General features: G+C 36.4%; 1 protein-coding gene across 1 annotated transcript; it reads right to left on the reverse strand.

The window, feature by feature from the left end:
- Nucleotides 1–18557: 18557 nt before the first annotated feature.
- On the reverse strand, nt 18558–19048 carry LOC127116825 (uncharacterized). Its single transcript, XM_051047406.1, has 2 exons — nt 18878–19048; nt 18558–18731 (listed from the first exon to the last, which is right to left on the reverse strand). Exons 1-2 carry the CDS (start codon nt 19013–19015, stop codon nt 18588–18590), a joined length of 282 nt encoding a protein of 93 aa, XP_050903363.1. The 5' UTR covers nt 19016–19048; the 3' UTR covers nt 18558–18587.
- Between the last annotated feature and the right edge of the window lie 2969 nt (nt 19049–22017).

A 22017-nucleotide genomic window follows, 5' to 3' on the forward strand; every position in this document is an offset into this window, starting at 1 on the left:
TCCATTGGAAAGGCACAAGCTGACTCAAATTATCCACAAAGGATACTTCGGATAAAAATCCGGACTCGGACCAGGAAAAGATTCACATAGAACCTCCCTGCCGGGAAATGCATATACTGGGGGAAACGCCCATATAGCAAAGGGTAAAAATCACCAAAGGAAACTCCACAGGGGAGTGTCTAACTAAGAGACTCTCCTGGGAAAAGCAACAGGAATGAGGTGTTACCGGTATAAGGGTAACAAACTTAGGAAGAATGAATACCTAAGACCGGTATAAGGGTGAGAGATATCAATCAACCGACATCTGAGAAAGACCTACAAAGGGTATAAAAACTCAGGAAAATCTGACTCCACAAGGGACCAAGGTCACAATAGGGAGTAGAAAGGAAGGGACACCAGGGATACCGAGGTATATAATAGGTGACCGACCGAAAAAAGTGAATTGGTATATATGCCAAGACACTCATCATCCGAAAGGAGGGCTTGAAAAAGCAACATCGACTTACAGGATGGACCTTCGAATCCACAACGGGAAAACGAATCTTACTCAACTGGGGACACAAACCCAAAGAGTACATGAGATATAATATCCATTACCGGCAGACCGTGGATAAGATACTCGCATGAGACGTATTATCTATTACCGTCAGAACGTAGATAATAAACTCGCATGGTAAGAAACACCAGAGATACCGAAGTATATAATAGGTGATCTACCGAAACGTGAATTGGTATATATGCCAAAACACACATCCGAAACACAACTGGTTAAAGGATGAAATTCGATTCTACAAAGAATACGAATCTTGCTCAGCTGGGGAAAATCAACAAAGGATTCCAACCAAAGAGCGCATGAGACATATTATTCATTACCGGCAGACCGTGAATAATATACTCGAAAGGAAAAGACACCAGAGATACCGAAGTATATAATAGGTGACTAACCAAAAAGAGAGACAATCGATACCAAGCATCCGGGTAAACGAAAGACAACTCAAGGGGATAAATTGCAAGCATCCGGCAATTATCCAACAACAAGGAATATTCGACTCCGCAAAGGGAAATAACGAATCTTACTCGACCAGGGAAACACAAAAGGCTTCAACTGAAGAGCGCATGAGATATATTATCCATTACCGTCAGAACGTGGATAGTATACTCGCATGGAAGATTATCCACAACCGGTATAAGGGTTAATAAAGGATAAATCGTCCGAAAAGAGAGGCATCGGGATACCAAACAGGCATATAATGATGACCAATCAAAGGGAGTAACAACATTACCAGCAAAAGGGTAAATGAAAGAAACTCACTGGGGATAAATTGCAAGCATCCGGCAATTATCCACAAAGCTGGGGATACATTGATAAACAATCAATGATCCAGGGAACAAATCACTAGCAAACGGTGAAAGGACCCACTGGCGACTTCAAAAAGGATAACATTGCAAGCAACCGGCAATGATCCAGGAGACTGCTGGGAATACAAGTGCTTACTCAAGAGCAACTAACCCGAAGCAGGGAGGAATATCAACATCGAATATTGAATGAAGATAACCATAAAGGAGAGATTAGGGTTTACATCTACCGAATACGGGGCAGAAGACCAAAATCGGGCTGAGAGAACAAGAGGTTTAACAATACCGACTACTGGGTAAGAAACCAAAGACTCAGCTGAGGATAAAATTGCTAGCAATCGGCAATTATCCACACGTATCATAAGATACCACTCCGCTGGAGCGACAAAATCACAGCGACATAGGATTTACAACTACCGAACACGGGGTAGAAGACCACAAACTCCACTGGGGATACAAATCACCACAGGGAACAAAACTCTGTTAGGGATAAAGCCACAACAACAGAAGATCCACCATCAGCCAGACCGAACCACAAAGGTTACCGCTGCTATGGGAAAAGAGATAGGGCTTACGACTACCGGTATGAGGGCAGTGGCCATACCTTGGTGGGAATAACCACAAATTAGGGTTTATATCTACCGAATACGGGGTAGAAAACCAAAAACTCTTCGTGGGGATAGAATAAATCACGAATCCGCACGAGAAACCAAAAACGAGGTTTATAACAGACCGCAAGCTCTGTTGGAGAGTAGGGAATTAGGATTTACGACTACCGGCTATCAGGTAGAAAACCAACAACTCTGGCTGGGGACTAAAAGGTATATAACCACAAGTTCTGCCAAGGAAGCCAGGAAAATAGGACTTACAACTACCGGTATAAGGGTAGAGGCCAAAATCGACTCTTGCGGAGGAATGAAAGGTATATAACCACAAATTCCGCCAAGAGGACAAGGAACAATAGGACTTACAACTACCGGTATAAGGGTAGAGGCCCGAAACTCCGCTGGGGAACAACCCACTGGGAAGCACGATATAGTTGACAAAACGCCAATTCGGGAATATTCCGAAAAGACAGACTGAATCAAGACACGTCCTAATGAGGATATAACTCAAATAGGAACATCCATCCCAATATATGTGTTGGGAGGAAACGGAAGAAGCCGTCATCCACGAGGGAATATCTCAGTGGGGAACTGCAGAAGGACAGACAGACACTTTCTGCTTATGGGCTGACTCTATATGGAGAGATTTAACACCCGACATCTGCTTAGGGGGATCTGTAAAGCGATCTATATCACCCGTTGCAGGAGACACGACAAACAAAGGATATATGGCAAAAATGCAACATGAATATCTGAATGTTTCATGAATATGCATGAATATGCGTGATTTATGTTTGATGAATGCTGACAAAACAGACATTTCTAACACAACAGGTCCAGGAATCAAACGCCCGGTATTACACTTCCAGGGGAAAACCAACTGGAAAGCCAATTCTGCTGGAGATCTACATGCTATAAAGCAAAGATCTGCGGGTACTGCTGGGAAGCAGAAGCAAACGAATCAGGGATATCAAGAGAATACCAAATCTCTGAGCACTGGATCAGCGATCACCCCAACTGGGGCACAGAAAGTCACAACAGGCAAAGAGCCACAAAGACAAATCTGTCGGGGAACAAGAGAAAATCTCAAAGTCCTGCAGGGGACCCTAGCAAACACTGCTATGGAAACGGATCCAACATAACTCCGTTGGGGAACCACCCACTGAGGGAGCAAAGGTCACCCGGATAGAGTTTGGCTGCACAAGCAACTCTACTGGGGATATCATCAACTACTCTCTTGGGGAACAACCCACTGAGGAAGGAAAGGCACCAAACAAGTAGATTCTGCAACAAACCACTCTACTCGGGGCGAACACACATCTGATGGATCACATCAGCAGATTCTGCAACAAAATCTGCTCTACTGAGGATCGAAGAGTAATCAGGAAATCAATACAATCTCTGGATGACGGAGCCATCGACCGACCATACCGGGGATTGAAGAGGTTCAACAGGAAATATTGCCACAACAACCACTCTGCAGGTAAATGCTGGAGAAAGTAGATGAAAATGCTGGGATATCAACCCAATCAACCACTGAGTAGGAAAATAAATCCTGCTCTGCTGAGAATAACAACCATTCTGATAGAGGGAAAGTAAACAACTCCACTGACGACTTTGCCGGGGAAAAGGTAAAGTACCGGGTATCAAACCACTGACTTACCGAGTCTTCCAAAAGGAAAGCGACCGTGCTGAGAAAACAGATAAATCCACTGACAACTGCGCTGGGGAGAGTGACAACAACTCTGCTCGCGACTGCAATGGGGATATCAATAACGGCTCTACTGTGCCAAGGAGACAAATATCTGGGGATAGCAGTCCACGGGAGAAAGTGACGAGGCACCAAGGTGACAAACCATCAACCTCCGAATCCTCCACAAGGAAAGCATCCATGCTGGGGAAAACTGCTGCTGGAGAACACTGAATCTTCAACAACACTCTGCTTGGGGAACAACCCCACCAACAGCTCGACTTGCAATTATGCTGGCAACTCACTTGGGGAGAAATACGGGATACGGGGATATCAACCCACTAACCACAAATTTTCTGAACACCTGAGCAATCAAGCCGGGGAGAGACTACTGCTGGAGAACAGACTGAGTCTTCAATACACCACTCTGCTTCGGGGAGTCAAAATCCACAGAAGCTCTGCTTAGGGAACAACCCCCACAACCAAATCTCTGCTTGGGGAACAACCCCAACAATCAAATCTGGAGAAGAAGGATACAAACCAAACCAGGAGTATGAACAAATGTCTTACCTGTTGGAAAACCATGCCACCCTTGGGAGAGCACTGAGAAATTCTTCGAGTATCCTTTCATCATTGTGAATGTTCACTTTGTTTAAAACAATAATCTTTGAAAAAATTTGTTTTTTAAAACAATGACATTTTTATCAATTAAAACATGCAAAGCATTTGTTGAATTGAAACAAATAAGAGTGCAAATAATTGGATAAAAGCTCAAATTTATTTGATGGAATGGTAGTCTGCAAATGGCAAGACTCCATAGATCTGTACAAATTTGAAATCAGTGATATATATTGGAAGAGGGTTACATTGAACATAATGATCCTTTCTCTACCAATTTGAATCTCGATGTATTCGAAGCTTCAGTTGACGACGAATCGAGAATCCTCTGACGAAAAGACAGCTGATGAAACAGAAAGTCTTGTCAAGATGCAGTTACTTGCCTGATCCCTAATTTTTGCCTAGATTGCCCCAGGGTGAGGTACTCAATCTAGCGGGATGCAAATATGCTTTTTTATCAAGTCTCTAACTTTTGCTTGGATTACCCTTTCGGGTTCTCCACCGAGACGCTCATTTTTGCCTAAGCCGCCCTTTCGGGTTTTCAACTTAGCGAACTATTCTGTTTTTCATTTGCATATACTCTTTTTTTTTAGGCAAAGTATCTCTTAACTGCATCTGAATTCATAGGACGAGTGAAATCCTCCCCATCCATTGTTGTAAGCATCAAAGCTCCGCCTGAAAAGGCTCTCTTAACAACATATGGACCCTCGTAGTTTGGAGTCCACTTGCCCCTGGAATCGGGCGCGAAAGACAAAACTTTCTTGAGCACGAGGTCTCCTTCTCGGAACACACGAGGCTTGACCTTCTTGTCGAATGCTTTCTTCATTCTCTGTTGATATAACTGACCATGACACATGGCAGTTAATCGCTTCTCTTCAATCAAATTCAGTTGGTCATAACGACTCTTGAATCCATTCAGCATCAGTCAACTAGAGACTTGAGGGTATCAGGCTTCTTTTATTCTTTTTTTTTTCTATTTGAAAAAATTTTCCTGATTTTTGCCTTTACTTTGATTTTTTCACCCTCTTCTCTTTTTTTTTGTTTTTTTTTTCTTTTTTTTTTTTTTTTATTACATTTGTAATGCCCCAGTTTGACTGTTCTGCTGATTCTCATAATACAGCTGAATGATCTGCTTTTCATTGCTCAAGTGCTCGAGAAATCTCATCAGGAATCCCCTTCAACATCATCTTCCTCTGCCTCAGATACAAGGAATTCAAGATTGGGAGATGGCGTTGGATCATTATGTTCAATGGGTTTAGAAATCCCTGCATAATGGTTCTGGATAATGAAAAGCTTTTGAATTTAAACAAGCAAATCATTTATGCAGATGAAAAAGCTGTTTTTGTTTTTCAGGTTTTTTGTGATCACTGATTTCATGCAAAAGCAAAAAGTGAAAACAAATGGAAAAACAAATGTTTTAACAATGCATTAATTGAATGAAAACATCATTGTATTAAATGCTGCCAACAATGTCATCACTTCTCCTTTTGGCATGGGAGAAGGGTTTTAAACAAAATGAACAAATCACGCTGACTTATGAATGACCGTAGGAACATCCACAGCGACCCAATTGTGGCAAGACACCACCAGGAATGATGAAATTGTTCAGGTCCTTTGCATCCTCTTCCAAGATAGCAGCAGCCTCTTCAGGTTGCTCAGCATGGATGAATCCTCCACTTGTGAACAAGACCTTGCTCATTATATGCCCCAGAACAAAAGCTAATGCCAGCCCGGGATTTGTTAACCAGGAATAAATCCATCAACAGCGCTTAGTCCGGCAAAATCCTCTCTGAATTCACAACTCTCTTGCCCAGGATGATCCATCAATCTGGAAGAATCGGCTCTGGTATAATACCGGCGAGGTGCGTCTCCAAAATAAATGAAGATCGCAGGGTCAGACCACAGGACGGGAGACCGGAACAAAACACCCGCTTATGCACATGATGCATGAAGTGTTTATGCATATGCTTGTTTTTTATTTCAAAGGAACTCGAGGGTTTCATTTGCAAACTTTGAAATATTTAAGCATTTTGATTGTATATGAGAATATTTCATCAGATATACCAGGTGAAAAAATTTTCCCGGTTTTTTCATGTTTTGAAAATTTTTGCAAATAAACTCCTTTGAGTTCCTTGAAAATTTTCTTTTTATCTGATGATATGGATGCAGATGAATGTATGAATGCATGGATGCAACAATCACACTCAAGGATCAAGCAAAGCACACCAAACAAAGGTCGTGGGAAAGATCATTGTATCCCTAATATCAATCATCCATTTTGGTGGATTTAGGTTTTTCACCTTATCGACACCCAAGTTCCATTGATATTAACGGTACATGAACCGGCTCAAACATCCTTAATATCAACCAGCCGCTTTGGTGGATTTTAGGTTTTACACCTGATCCGGGATCCATTGATATTAACGATGTTTGAACGACTCAACCACGAATCACGGGTTTGCTGATAGTCACGAGCATGGAGTCTTGGTTAAGAACCACCCAACGGGAATGTACTAGGGTTTAAACCTGCCAGACATGTTCTACCAGAGGTTCCCATAATCATCGTCCCATCTCTCGAATATTATCGGAGGAACGAATACTCGTATTCCAAAAATATTCTCAAGAGAAACTCTTATGAGTGTAGTATCGCGTGACAATCGCATCAGAACTTACATCTGAACGACCTCCGCACTACGTCCTAAAAATAGGCCAAGATGGGTTTGGTAAACTAAGGTCCTTGGCTTCTAAGGTACATGATTGAAAGAATAATGCCTAACCACAAATGACTTATGTGACATTATCAATCCAACATGACCTCCACCAAGTGAATGGACTCGCAAGTCAACTGGCTAAGGACTACTCCACACCAGTCGACAAGACTATGCCATTCTCCTATCCTAGAGTGCACTCGAGTTCGGGTATAGAACTCATCTCACGGAGATCACCAAAGCAAACAGCATTTGTATATCAAGCAATTCACACATTACAATCAATACAATTATCCCAAATTGTACAAAAATATGTCAAATAACAAATAATAATATATCACACAAAGGTGAAAAGTTGGCAATACCACCAAGGATATGTTATTCCCCAGCAGAGTCGCCACTTTTCTGTAGCGGTGTATTCGTTACTATATGATCTATTGATTAAATCATAAGCAAAGTATACAATAACATAGAGTCGCCACCGCACTTTTATTTATCCTAAGGACTGGCTAAAAAGCGAACAAAAGCCTAAGAAGTTTTACACGTAGAAAACCAATGAAAAGATCAGAGATCGGGGTAAGGGGTAAATTACGCAATGGGAAGGTGTTAGGCACCCAATGCGTCCTAGGTACTCCTAGGGAGCCCTTTTCACACTTGTTGTATAAAATTATTATTTGTCATGACATAAGTATTGTGCAAACATGAGTGGGATGATGAGAAAAGAATATACAAGTTAATTATTTTGTGTTCGAACGGATGAACCCGTTGCCTACGTACCTTCCATCAAAGGTAAGGATCAAAACGCCGTAGTTCGGCTAAAAAATTTCCAAAACATGAGTGAGTTCATTTTTAAACAATAGCTCTAAGGTCTTACGTTACCCATGGGAGAAAACTCAACCTTATATGACAACTAGTCCACCATGTGAGAAAAGCTTCAACTTGCTAGAGAGGGGTTAACCCTATAATAAGCAAGGAAGACTTACAATTCATCTACTAAGGACAAATAGGTGAGATTAATATCAACCAACTAGGGTAAATCAAACCTATAGCTAATGTATGAAAACTTAACAAACATGGACAAAGCCACAAAATCATTTGAATGGGTGAAGTTATTTGGATTATTTACAAAAAGGTCAAAGTATGATTAAAGTCAATTCAAACTGAAGTATTTACAAAAATGAAGTTTGGAAAAATCATGGACTTAAGGTCCAAGTTTCTAATTTGGAAAGAAGGTGAGAATGTTTGCACAACACTTATTTCAAGTTTTTTAAAAGTATGTGTGAAAAGGTCGGACACAATGGGGTGAATGGAATGGTGTGTATGTAAAACTTCTTAGAAGGGTCCGCCTCTTGAAATCATATAGAAGATGATTCAAGTGGGTCCTTAAGAATAGGCTACAAATGAGCAATAATCTGAACATGGTAACAGATAAAAGTAAATAAAAGCGGATACTGGATGCCACTCAATGGTCTTATACCTGTCTCCTAAAACAAGCAAGGATATCAGAAGCCACTCTATGGACTTACACTAATCTCCATCAAAATAAAACTAGAAAACAAAACAGGGAAGTCAACTGCCAATCTATCTGGACTTATGTTAACCTCCACAGTATGATCCTAGGAATACAAATGCCACATCACAGGGACTTACAATGAATCCTCACATACAACAACTAAATGCACTAGGCAATGGGTATGAGTGACCAATGAGGTCTTACACTCTACCCCTTCCATGTCATGGGAACAGATGCCACCTTACAGGGACTTATAACTGGTTCCTCAATGGGTAAACAACAATGTCACAAGGACAGAAGAAATGATCATGCACTGATGGCAAATAAAGATGATAAATGCACAACGGCAATCAAGTAATCATGTATAAATGAATCAAGTAATCAATCACATAAATTCAAGTAGCACACGCTATAACCATTCAATGAGGCTCAAGCAAAAGGGTTCGACTATGAAAGTCCACTGTAAGAGGTAAGTGTCGCTCTTAACCTTGCCATTGAGAGGCTAAGGTGAAGCAGATGAAAGGATATGAGGGGTGTGCCTCATTGCTTCTATCTCATGTCCGAGAGAGCATGTAAATATAAGAATGTGGGGGAGTTCAGAAAGATGGAACTCTTTCCCCAATATATAGACTCGATAGATCTTGGGTTGGGATCTCGATGCTACAACCATGTAATGGGAGCAATGAGAAGACTCACTGAATAGTGGGAGATAGGCTATTTATCTCTACCTTCCACCAATTGCCTCAAATGAGGACTTTTCCTGCTTGGGACAAATATAAACATACACAATCAATGCCTCTTAAGGAGGACTTCAGACAATTTGCCCGGCCAAATAACGGGCCGGGTCTCCAGACTACATGAAGAAGAAGGTTCTATACCTCAATGCAAGTTGCTTATTTAAGCAAAGCAAAGCAAGTTCTTAAGAGAACTGAGCGACTAAAGGGTACCTGGAAACAATCCAATAAAATCAGCATCCCATTCATAAGCAGATAACAACATAAGAATCAATTAACAATGTTCAATCATAATCAAACAATAGTGTGCATAGCACAAGGCTCACATGAACCAAGTTCAAACATCCTACAAAGCACATAGGTTAGTCCACAAATGTCAAGTAACACAATCCATAATGTGGAGCAAATTCCTTAATCATTAACTCCTTAACCTGAAAAGGCACAATTCACTTCAAATGTAAGTAACATGACCACTAGGACTAGCCTAGGGTCAAAAAGATGGAAAAATCTTAAAACAGCAGCCAATTCATGATCAAATTCAAGTTATATCAAATACAAAGGGATCCCAATTGGTCCCATATCCAAACTATGTACACATTTTAATTTATGCAACATGGAAGGCAAAAGATGCAATATTAAACCACATACAAGCAACCAGCAAGATCATATTCAAATAAATGCCAAAATGGCACCAAAAAATCCACAAAAATTACATTCTAACCAGAAGACATTCAACAAGCCACATGTTAATTTTCAAGTCATTTAGACTAGTAGATCAATAGGAATTAATTAAACATGGCACAGCATGCAAAAACAACATCAAATGAAGCCTACAATTATACACCAACTTCAATTAGATGGTAAACAGCAATGGTACATTAGAAATTAGTAGGACCAAAGCCAAAAGATAGCTACAGGGGTTAAGGACTATCCTATCAATTTTCATAGTCATCGGATTAATTATGAGAATATGGCAACATGCTAAAAAATGTGACACTAGCTAAGTCCTAACAATGGTAGGCAGCAAGGAAAAATCTTAATCAAATCGAAAATGGATTGTAAAAATCCACAAAAATTCACAGGGGATGTTAACATGTCAAATAAGCTTCATGCAAAAATTCAAGGCCATTGGCCAGAGGGAAGCATGGTAAACAATTAGAGAAACTCAGCATATCACTTGATGTCACATATTACACATCCAAATTCAATGATTCATTCATAATAAACCATAGGCCTAAAAATTACCAAACCTATGTCAAAAAATCCAGAAGGATGTCAAGAGATCCATGTCTCAAATTTCACTAATTTGGATATAGCATGTGTTCTCTACAATTAAATTGCAAACATGTATGAATGATGAATGCAGCTGAAAATCTCCAAATCGCACCAATTCTTGGACTGTTATGGAAGAATTATTCTCAATTTAGATTCTTGAATTTTTCCTCCATTTAACAATGATTATGCAAAGAATTTTCAAAAATTTTTAATTCCTGATTTAGAGATTAATTTAAAATATATATATCAAAACACTAATCCAAGTGTAAGCATAATTAAGCAAAAATGAATTAGTGGAAAAAATAGTTTATGTGCCTTTTTTGATTTTTTCTCTTCAATGCTTAGAAGACTCTTAGCAGAATTTGGATACTTGGAACAAGTCCAAAATAGCATTTGGAAGCTGTTGGTATAAGCCTTATTTTCAAATTCCCAATATTTTCAAATGTGGACCATTTTGCCCCTCTCTTTAAATTGATTCACCTCAAAAATGGCATTTTGCATGGAGCCTTTTCCAAGAAATCCAATTATGCACCCTTGAAGTACACATTAAATGGAGTTTGTGCATATAAAGAACTTGCAATTTGGTCAATCCATATGGTAGTTATGCCCTCCTGATTACGGGTCTTTTTTGAAATTCATCTGACCATATCTTGCAAACCACACATTGGATTTTTGAGTTCTTGGACTTTTTGGAAAGGTGAGATCAAGATCTTCAACTTTCATGTTGGACAAATTTTGATTTGAAGCTTGTATCATGACTTTATCTTGAGGGGAAAAACTTTCCATTTTGGGCAGCTGAGATTGCAGGTCCACTTGCCACTTTGGGAAACTTTCTATCTGAGCTCAATTCCTTCAACCTTGGTCTTTGAAATGCCAAATGAAGTTTATATAGACATGAATGAGGTCTTTCCAACCAATTCCAATCATCAAATCACTGATTAAATGCACAGTTGACCACAGTTGACTTCTGTTGACTTTTGGTTGACTGGGCCAAGTTCTGATGAATTCCAAGTCTCTTTCAATTGAGATCTTGCTTCCAAATGACATCACAAGTTATATGAACTCTTTATGAATGATCATGGTGTCCAAATTCTTCAAGAATGGTCACCATCTATTGCTCAAGGCCTGGTTTGACTGATTGACTGATGATTGCTTCAGCTGCAAGCAACCTGGTTAGATGACAATATTTTTGTACATTTGGTTAGTAAACATATGAAAAACAATGATATACAAATGCAATACATGCTTGGTGATCAAGAAACACACTCACAAGGTATCCCACCCACTAGGAGGGAAACAAAGGTATGTAATGATCCTTGAGGCCATGATATGATATGATATGGGCCATGAGGGATCTTAGGGCCAAAATTGGGGTCTTACACATATCATGACATCAGTCAAGACATTAGAATCCAACTAGTGTTTTACCATACAATGCAGCCAATTAAACACCTACAAAAGGTATGCAGATCGATCCCACTTGCATGTTGTGGCACTATGCTTTGGAAACTGATGATAACCTTTTTATTAGGTGCCACTCAAAAAAGAATGTGTCTCCATCGAGTTTCGACATATCGGAGAATATTGATACTCATGTCTGGTTGTTAAATTGTTTTAACTGGAAGGATAACATTGGTGCTCAGCTAGTGTGTACCACCCTTTGGAAGATTTGACAAGGAAGGAATCAAATAGTCTTTAGTCAAAAAATACTTAAAACATGTGGAGTTAGAAAGGGAGGAAGGTAATTTGGTGGAAGAGTTGCAGCAAAACTAGAAGTCAAGCCAATGTTTTGAGGAGGAACATCAAATTGGCGTCATTGTCTCTAACCATGAAGCGAATTATATTGCTTTTGTTGATGCAGGTTATTTCCCCAAGGGTTTCACTACTCGGGGTTTCATATTTAAGTCTAAGGAAGGAGGCATCTTACTCCAAGCAACAAAGAATTAGTGGATTATTGTGAACCCATCTTTAGCAAAAGCGATGGGAGTTCGTTGGTGCCATGAATTGGTCAAAAGTCTGAACTGGTACAGATCTCTATCAAAATAGATGCCCTTACTGCGGAAAACTGCATCTAGGGTCATGTTTTTTGGGAAGAAATTGAAGCAATTATCACTAATTATATTACGCTTATGGCTGGTTTTGATTTCAAGTCTATTAGTTTCATTAATAGAAATAGGAATTTGGACCCCCATAAACTTATGGGATTTGTTGTTTCTCGTGGTTCAAAAAATTGGCATGGAGACCAGTTTGGTCCCTACCCCATGTTTCTGCTTCTTTCTCTTTGAAAGAATTTAGATTCCAATAAAAAGGTCAAACTAATTTCTACCACCAACCTGATTGACATTGTATCTCTTAACTATTTTCTTATTTTTAATCTTAACAAATATTCTATTATGCATAATACCACTCAAAAGCTTATTGGTACAACTGAGATTTTTGAGATTTTTTATTTTATCTACATCTATGTTAAATTTATCACCCTCTCTTAATTCCCATTTATAATAATGTTTCTATACTTGCTAGTAATGTATAATAATGGAAATCCCCTAGTTGCGAAGGTTTTCCTGAGATTTAGGGTTTGTGCCGCGTTGATAGCTCACTCACATAAGAGTTTGGAAGAACTCCTATGTGTGTGTTTCTAAGGTAAATTTCATGATCCATTCCCCTTTTAGGAAGCGGGGTATATATATATATATATATATATATATATATATATATATATATATATATATATATATATATATATATATATATATATATATATATATATATATATATATATATATATATATATATATATATATATATATATATATATATATATATATATATATATATATATATATATATATATATATATATATATATATATATATATATATATATATATATATATATATATATATGAGACTCCATGAGATTGGATTAGAGGCTCAGAGGACAAATTATTTTTCTTTTGGTCTAAGATGTGGGAGCGAGAAGAACAAAACCTTTCTACAATCATGGAGAAGGCAATTTTCCCTTTTACATGACTGATTATGCATATGCCATGTATCCTCTCAGTTTAATAAGGAGGGAAACAAGGTTAGGGATGAGTTCCTAGGCCCAATACAACGACTTTGTATGCGTTTTGGGCGACCTGAACCAACTTTGGGCGCCTTAACAATCTGTCTGGTTTCAGGCGACTTGTAGCCTTTCATTGGGTGTTCGCCCATGATTTATGTAACTGACTTGGTTTGTGTCCTTTCTGAGTTATTCCTTCTAGGGTCCAATAAAATGATCCCAGTACAGTTTCTAATAATAATGTTTCTTATGATATCTAAGACTAGACCATTTTTCTTATTATGTTTATAAAATTGGCCCTTCACAATTTCTCCTTATATCATATAAATAACATTGTATTTTTCCTTGTGATACTATCATTATGCAAAACTTAAAATTCTTCATTTCATAATAGCTTCACTGAGTATACTCATATATTATTGCATATTGATATTTGGGGTTTGTCATACCCCAAAATTTACCCTACCCTATTCAACTTTCATCAGGTCCATGGCCTTACTACACATGCATCCATTCATCATTTCATCATAATATTTGCATTAAAATTCATAACGAAAGGCATATTACACGGACTCAAGGCATGGTGGTTATACCTGAGGAAAACTAAGGTTTTCTTGATGGCACTTCAAAGAGAAAAAACCATAACATAGGAAAAATTCCAAGTTTTGGTTATGGTAACCGGTTACCCAATTTGTGGTAACCGGTTATACCATCTCTTAAACAAGCGTCCATGGGCATTTTCTGCACTGGTAACCAGTTACCCAAATTGTGGTAACTGGTTACACAATCTTTCAACAGACTTCCAGCACCAATTTTTGAATGGGTAACTAGTTACCCAAATCCTGGTAACTGGTTACACCTGCGCAAACAGTAGCAGTAACTTTTATTTTTTACACAAATGGACTCCAACCTTCCCACACACCAACCTATATGCTTGCCCTATAAATAGAATATTATTTCCCCTTCATTTGGACAAGCTAGCAACCCCTAAAAACTCTGCCAAAATCACACTCAAACCATCTCTTTAAACCTAAACCCAAACTCACACAACTACCCCTTCTCAAACAACCACCCACAACTTTTTTTCTCATTTTATTTTCTCCTAATCTTTCCACATTCTACACCCAAAACTCAGCTTCTTCCATCAAGTTTCAATCATAATCACCCTCTTCCAAACCTTTTGCTTCATTTTCAAACTCAACATCACAACCACTTATTTTCGACATCACAAACTTAGTAACGATTACAACCCAAGCTTGTTTACGTTTTAGTTTTGTTTTGTGTTTGAAAATTAGTGTTTATTCACGGGTTGTTTTTTGAGAGGGATTTGAGACAAGTGAGTTTGTTTGCTTTGCACTTTTTTGGGATTTTTGTTCTTTGTTTATTTTTCATGCGCATGAGAAGGTGAACGGTGCTGGTGTTCATGAAAACATATTGTGTTTGATTTCTATTCATTTTGTATTTTTTCCATTTATTTTGTTTTGTATATTACAAATATCAATGGTTACATAAAAATGACAACTAGTTTGACATGGTGGAGTGGTTAAGACTAAGGTCTCTCAACCACCATGTCCCGGGTTCAACCCTTTCTACCACTTTTTCACTTTTTCTTTTCTCCATATCTATTTTCCATTTTTTTACATATTGATTTTCTTTTTAACTTTTTTTTCAATTTATTTGCAATCAATTTTTATCATGTGCTTATTTCTTTTATTTTATTATTTTTGCTTTTATTTTCTTTTTCATCGTGTTACATGTTTTAGGAGAATACCTTTATGTTATTTCTCTAAATGTTTTGAGCACATAAATTGTGGCTTAACATAACGCTAAATTGTCCCAATTCGATTATTCTAATCACTAACTACTAACTCTTAATTTCTTTTTTATGCTAATTCTTATTTATCTTGTGTGGTTATTTGGTTGGTAGATCTTCCATCCTTCAAATTATTGATAGATGAATGTTTTAGTTGATTCAATCTTCTTTGATTCAAACATGTTGATAAATGATCATTGTATCATTTTTGACACTTTGAATCAATGATAGGTTATCCCTTAATGCGCCATATTTTGAGTCCTTTGACTTGTGGATAAAAAATCCCTAGGTGATCACTTTTTGTAACTTTGTCAATATCTACTAACCTCTAACATTTATATTATTGCACTTTATTTCTTAGCCATTTAAGTTCTCGCAATTTACTTTCCGCAATTTAGTTTTATTGTTCATTTTATTTCAACCACTTTACATTTATGTTCATCATCATCCACTTACCTCATACATCCTTTATTTTTATGCCATTTTATTTCTTGTAATTTCTTTATTGCTTTGCACAACTAAAAAGAACAAAAACATGATAAAATTAAATGACCAAAATGATGTATCATTTTTTGCCTAAGGTTGGACTTAGAGGACTTGTTAGGATCCTTGCATTTGGACCTTAGATTATTGTATTTGACCTACTGTTTGACTTGGAGTTTCTCTGGATTTATAATCTTTTATTGCAAGAATGACATTCATGACACTACCCTAGAGAGACATGTTTTGATGAAATTCTAGTAACAAACTATCGATGTCACACTGGATGTTATGACATCCAATTCTGCGCAGACAGGTAATGTATGCAGAAAGTAAATGTAAAAAGCAGTAAATGACACAGAGAATTGTTTACCCAGTTCGGTGACAAACACACCTACTCTGAGGGCTACCAAGCCAGGGAGGAAATCCACTATAAGAGGTATTAATTCAGGACTTAAACCACCAGTTTAATCCTATCACTTAAGACATACCCAATGCAATTTCAATCTAAACTAAGACCTGAGTACCTACTCACTCCCCCTTAATCACATCAGTGATTACAACCATTAAGAATTTTAAAGTCAGTGGTGAAGATATACTTCAAACAACTCTTGATCGTGCTTAAAAGATTTAATCAAGAAACACAACACTCACGCTTAAAAGCTTAGAGTGACACAATAATTACAACTCAATAAACACCCTAGTCCAATGCAATCATCTAGGTGATAATTGCTTGGCTCACAAGTAAAATCTAATTCAAGACACAATGAAAGTACAACAATGATATATAATGATATATTGAATTATTCACGCTTCAAATCCCTGAGTTGCTGAAAGTGGGATTGCCATCCTTTTATAATGCAGTACTTGGACCTTGTACTTGAATTTCCTAAAATGAAGGTTAAGCAAGTTAACCTAATTTCCACACATTAGGGTGCTAACAAATAGGCTATATGCTAGGTCTCTTAATTTTAGCACAGCTGTTAGTTTTCTGAATTTTAGCACAGCTGTTAGTTTCCTGAAAATCAGCCTGAGATAAATACTGAAACATAACAGAAAACTTAGCCTATACTTTAGCATCTGTTGTCAGGGATGAATGTCATAACATTCAGTTTGACATCCAGAGAATGTTATCATGAATGAATGTCATAACATTCAGTTTGACATCCAGTAAATCATGTATTAGCTAATCCTGCAGCATACTACTTAAGCATGTCATGACATCAGTCAAGACATCTAAGTACAGTAAGTGTTTTAACATAAAATGCAGTCAATCAGAAACATCTACAAGTCCATTATCCACTTGTTAGCTTAGGCCATTTTGCATACACAAAGATTTCTCTTGGGCTACCTTACAATTAGCCCCTTTATTTCTCATATTATTCCCCTTGTAATTTTCCATGTATCCCTCCCCTTTTGGTTGTAATTTTCTCTTCCTTTGTTTCCTTTTTTATCTCTTAGGAGTTAGGTCAACCTCACCGTTTCAAAGCAATAAACGATAAATCCTTGATCCAACGTCAATGAGAACTTTTCTCAATCAAATTCAAAACACAATAAATATATGAATAGAATTGCGCATCACGAGCTTTAAGTAGTGGAGATGGGGTGAGAATGAAGCTTTCTTGCCCTCACTCTGAGTATTTTGGACACAAGATGTTTGACTTGTTTGTCTGAAATATTCACTTCCGTCCATAGTCTTCAGTGCAATTCTAATAAAGAAAAACCTCTTTTCAAAAACCCCAAAAACAACATCATACTCATCAAACTTATTTTTGCACCTTAGGGCATCACTCTGAAAATCATTTTTCAAGGTAAAAACAACCAACAAACAATCATTTTCTACTCCGAACTACGAAGCTCTAATTCTTCATTTCACGATGATGATATGTAGGCACAAGGGCCTCAATCCTTGGCGAGCACAATAATAAAAAACCAACTTTTTCCCTTTTAGCAAATAACTTTTAAATAACGACACTCATTCATGTAGACGACCTAGATGGTTCCCATTGAGTACGATGGATGTGAGGGATGTTAATACCTTCTCCTCGCATAATCTACTTCCGAACCCTTAATTTTGGCTGCAAGACCATTTTTTTCCATTAGGGGGTTTTATCTATATTTTATCTTTCCTCTTTTTTAAAACAAATAAAACTCGATGGCGACTCTGTATCTCTAGTCAATCTATTTTCGCATAGCGATAAGATCCTTATAACACTCTTTCCATATCTATACAGAGATATTTCGTTACTTTATTTGATAGAGATAATAGATTCACTTAGGTTATCCTTGTAAAATTGAAAAGTGAGACTTTTTTTAAAACAAACTATATAAAACCAACGAAACCATGTAACATTTCACATGATCAGCCTCATTTCCTTCATTGAAATCAATTTGATATTAGATGAACCTAAATTTCAATATCTAAATTTTAAAGGTTTTAAAATTTTTGTTAGAACGAATGAGTAAGACATATGGTATAGTGAATGATATATTTTATTTATTATTTATTTGATGTGAGCTCATTTAAGAATGATGATCCTAATATTTTCTTATGAGATCTTATATAATCTAAAAGTTAAAAATAAGAAAATACAAACAGTTTTAGGACATAGCTTGATTGATAGACTAAGAAATGAGAATATAAAATATAAAATCTCTAATTAGTAAAACAAAACAAAAAGTAGAGGATGTAGACCCTCATTTTCTTTCACTCTTACATATTGCATCCAAAATCAATAGGAGGCTCCCTTATATATGAGAAATTTAAGAGTCTCAAGAGAAAAATAAATAAAAGTCCCTGGTGTATGAGTAAAAAAACACCCAAAATTAGAACCTACTACACATTGCCACCCACTTCCATACATCTTATCAAACCCCTTAAAACACAAAACACAAGCAAGTGTTAGAATAATTTACATCTACCTACAAACATCAAAAACTTCTCAAATTATATTTTGAATTTGTCAAAACACAAATGCAAAAGAAGTATAAAGTAAAATATTCCAAATGTTATATAATGCACCTTCTTGATGTGGGAAGCAATTGATCTACAATCACAAACATCATAGAGATCAAGAGCTTGAGAAGCATATGACATGGCTTGAATTTGCATCTTCAAAGGCATGTCTGATTCTTCCACGATACCTTTTCCTTCCAACATCTTAAGTTACTCCTCTCTTTGAAAATCCACAAATTAATGATTCCAAATTCTACTTGTTGTTTTTGTTGTTGTGTGCATATATACAAAAATAAATGGTAGATTATCATTCAACAATGATACACATTTAGTCCATTTTGAATTTTTAATGAATGATTAAGGAATTTGGCAGCATATTGAAAGTGACACATATTGAATGGTATCATTAGTAAATCTATCTTGACTCATTATTAATTCGTGCTCTAATGAAAATTTTATAAAGAAGAACTTTAGTTTCATAGACAAAAGTATTGACATTTGGTTGGAGGCTTAGAGCAGCCAAATATTGATAAGTCCAAAATATTCTTTTTTTTCATTGATGGATCAATTTTTTTTGAACCGTACTAATTTACTTATAATTAGTTATTCAATTTTAAATAGATTGATTTTGACGGATTAAGGTATAAAAAAAGTTTAATATTCAAAATATATTATTTTTGTTTGATCTAGACTTTGACTCTAAACAAATTATTTATTTATTATTTTTCATAAATGAACAAAATTAAAAAATCACATAATATCTATTATATAAAGTATATTATTTTTAATTTAATATATTTGTATATACGATAATATTATTTTTTAAATAATTTAACGTGTAGCCCATCAGTTTATACTTAGGAATACAAATTCAAAGACATCAGTTTATACTTTAAGTTGGTTGGCAACATATCTTGAACAGGAATGAATTTTATTTTTTACGAAGTCAAACGAGCGGAGAATGTAGGTTCTGATAGTTCAAAGTGTGGTTGCACACTTAGGAAAATATATGGTATCCCACGTGCTTGTCTAATTTCAAAGAAGGTGAAACATGATAGTCCGATACAAATGGATGAACTTTGTACTCATTGGAAAAGACTTGAGTTTGATGATGATTATGTGATAAAGGAAGATAAATATCTATATCTTGACCGAATGCAAAGTGATATATGAGAGATTTTTGAAAGTCAATGACAATATGAAACTCCACATCAAATAGCCATTGAGGAAAATTATTTATCTAGAAACCACACTCTCAACCAGGTCTCAACCGGTAAAAACAAAAGGTGCTTCTAAGAAGGTCAAATCAACATTGAGTGACAATTCAACGATGCAATCTCCTTCCTATTTTGAACATGTTGACAAGCTTTTTTCGGATTCTCCAACTCCAAAATCTCAACAAAGTATTTTCAAAGGAGCTCGCATTAGCAAACCACCACCTTCACTGTCTTTACCAAAAATCAAATTCATCGACGAAATGTTAGTTTTTATGCATAAATATATTGAATGGATCGTCAATGTTGAGGGTGACGGTAATTGTGGTTTTATAGTTGTTTCTTCTTTGCTCGATAAAGGAGAGGATGCTCATTTGTTTGTCCGCATTCAACTTATCCAAAAGTTGAAGGACTATAAAAAACCATACACACAACTTTACGAAAAAAGGAAAATTTCGATACAATTCATGAATCGCTTGTTCCTTGCATTAGCGGACCGGCACTGAAGGAAAAAAGAACGTGCTTCCCTGAAACTGGTCATCTTATAGCAAATGCGTATGAAAGAGTGTGTATTGTTATGACAAGAAACAGTTTCTCGAAAATATTTTTTCTATTACGCATTGTCATGCCTTAAAATACAGATGATCGTATTATATGTATTGGGTGACTTTCAAAAATGCGGAACTTTGTTCAAGTTTATTTGAAATCGATATGCCCTATATCAGTGACATCACTAGAGTGGACTTATCATTCAACAAAGAAAGTTGAGACTTGGCCAAATCATGTTTTCCAAAGGATGTAAGAGTTCACCAAGTTGAGTGAGATTGGAAGGGAATCAAATAAATAAAAGTCAAAGGTTGTCTCCCCTTAAATATAGATTTAGACGGTGATGCATGTCTCAATTCATTTTAGTTTTTACTTAACGATGTATTTATGTGCTTAGACATCTATTTGCATGTAATATTGTATTAATATTAATGATGTCAAATATATACATTTTCAGAGATTTCTATACATGTTTAAGTTTCCATAAAATTTCTCCATTTTCATTCTAAACAGGTTTTATTTCTCACTATTTCTGAAAGTGCTTATATGTTGTGTGGTTCTGGAAATACATTTTTAGAATATCAATATAAGGTTGTTCGAGAAATGCATCTTCGGAATTATCCCTAGTACAAGATATAATTTATGAGGTAACTATTGACCTATAAATTGTATAAGTACGAGGCTCTCACCTCACATTTGTTTATCAAATCACATTACACCAAAATTAACATCAATTAGCATGTCGCAAATGTCTACTTCAACGACGCAAATCCCTCAATTGAATGTAAGTTCAACGAGTATACCTCTCTTGTAGATCTGAAATTCAAACTGGAGAATCTCCTATAATATTCTGACAATCGAAAAATTGTGAAGCTCGAGTACCATTTACACTTAATTGACAACAAAGGGAATATTCAGTTCAACAACTTTGAGTTGAAGACAAGTGCAAAATTAAGGGTTATATGGAATGCATTTTTCTGTTATGAAACAAAATGTGTTATCGAGGTGGATGCAACGATTGTGAGATCGATCGAATATATCATGAAGATATTGAAACGTCCATCTAGATGTTGAAATGTAATGTTCGATTTATATTAACAATCATTTATGTAATATTTTATTTTTTATGTTATCAATGTTTTATTTTTCTACATATTTCTATTTATGAGTTTGCTTTCGGTTCAATATGTTTCGAAAATACACTTCTGTAAACTTTACAGATATGCATTTCCAGATTAAATTCATGCACATTTTGAAGCGTGACTTAAAAATAAAAATAAAAATTATGTGTGAATGGGATGTGTCTGAGATTCTAAAAATACTTTTAAATTTTTATGAGGGTGAGGAAGGGTGCTTTAAGCAATTCCCAAATAAAATTAGTACTAAAATGTTTACTAAGCCCAATATGAATTATGAATTGTTATAGAAAAGACCCTTAGACTGATG

The sequence above is a fragment of the Lathyrus oleraceus genome, chromosome 1 (assembly GCF_024323335.1).
Source record: "Lathyrus oleraceus cultivar Zhongwan6 chromosome 1, CAAS_Psat_ZW6_1.0, whole genome shotgun sequence".
Taxonomy (NCBI): Eukaryota; Viridiplantae; Streptophyta; class Magnoliopsida; order Fabales; family Fabaceae; genus Lathyrus; species Lathyrus oleraceus.

Excerpts from the sequence above, each read along its gene's own strand:
- LOC127116825 (XM_051047406.1), bottom strand. The coding sequence starts at position 19,015 with ATGTTGGAAGGAAAAGGTATCGTGGAAGAATCAGACATGCCTTTGAAG. Across the intron at positions 18,732-18,877 it reads TTGCTTCCCACATCAAGAAG|GGGTTTGATAAGATGTATGG; the intron begins GTGCATTATATA and ends TTGTGTTTTAAG.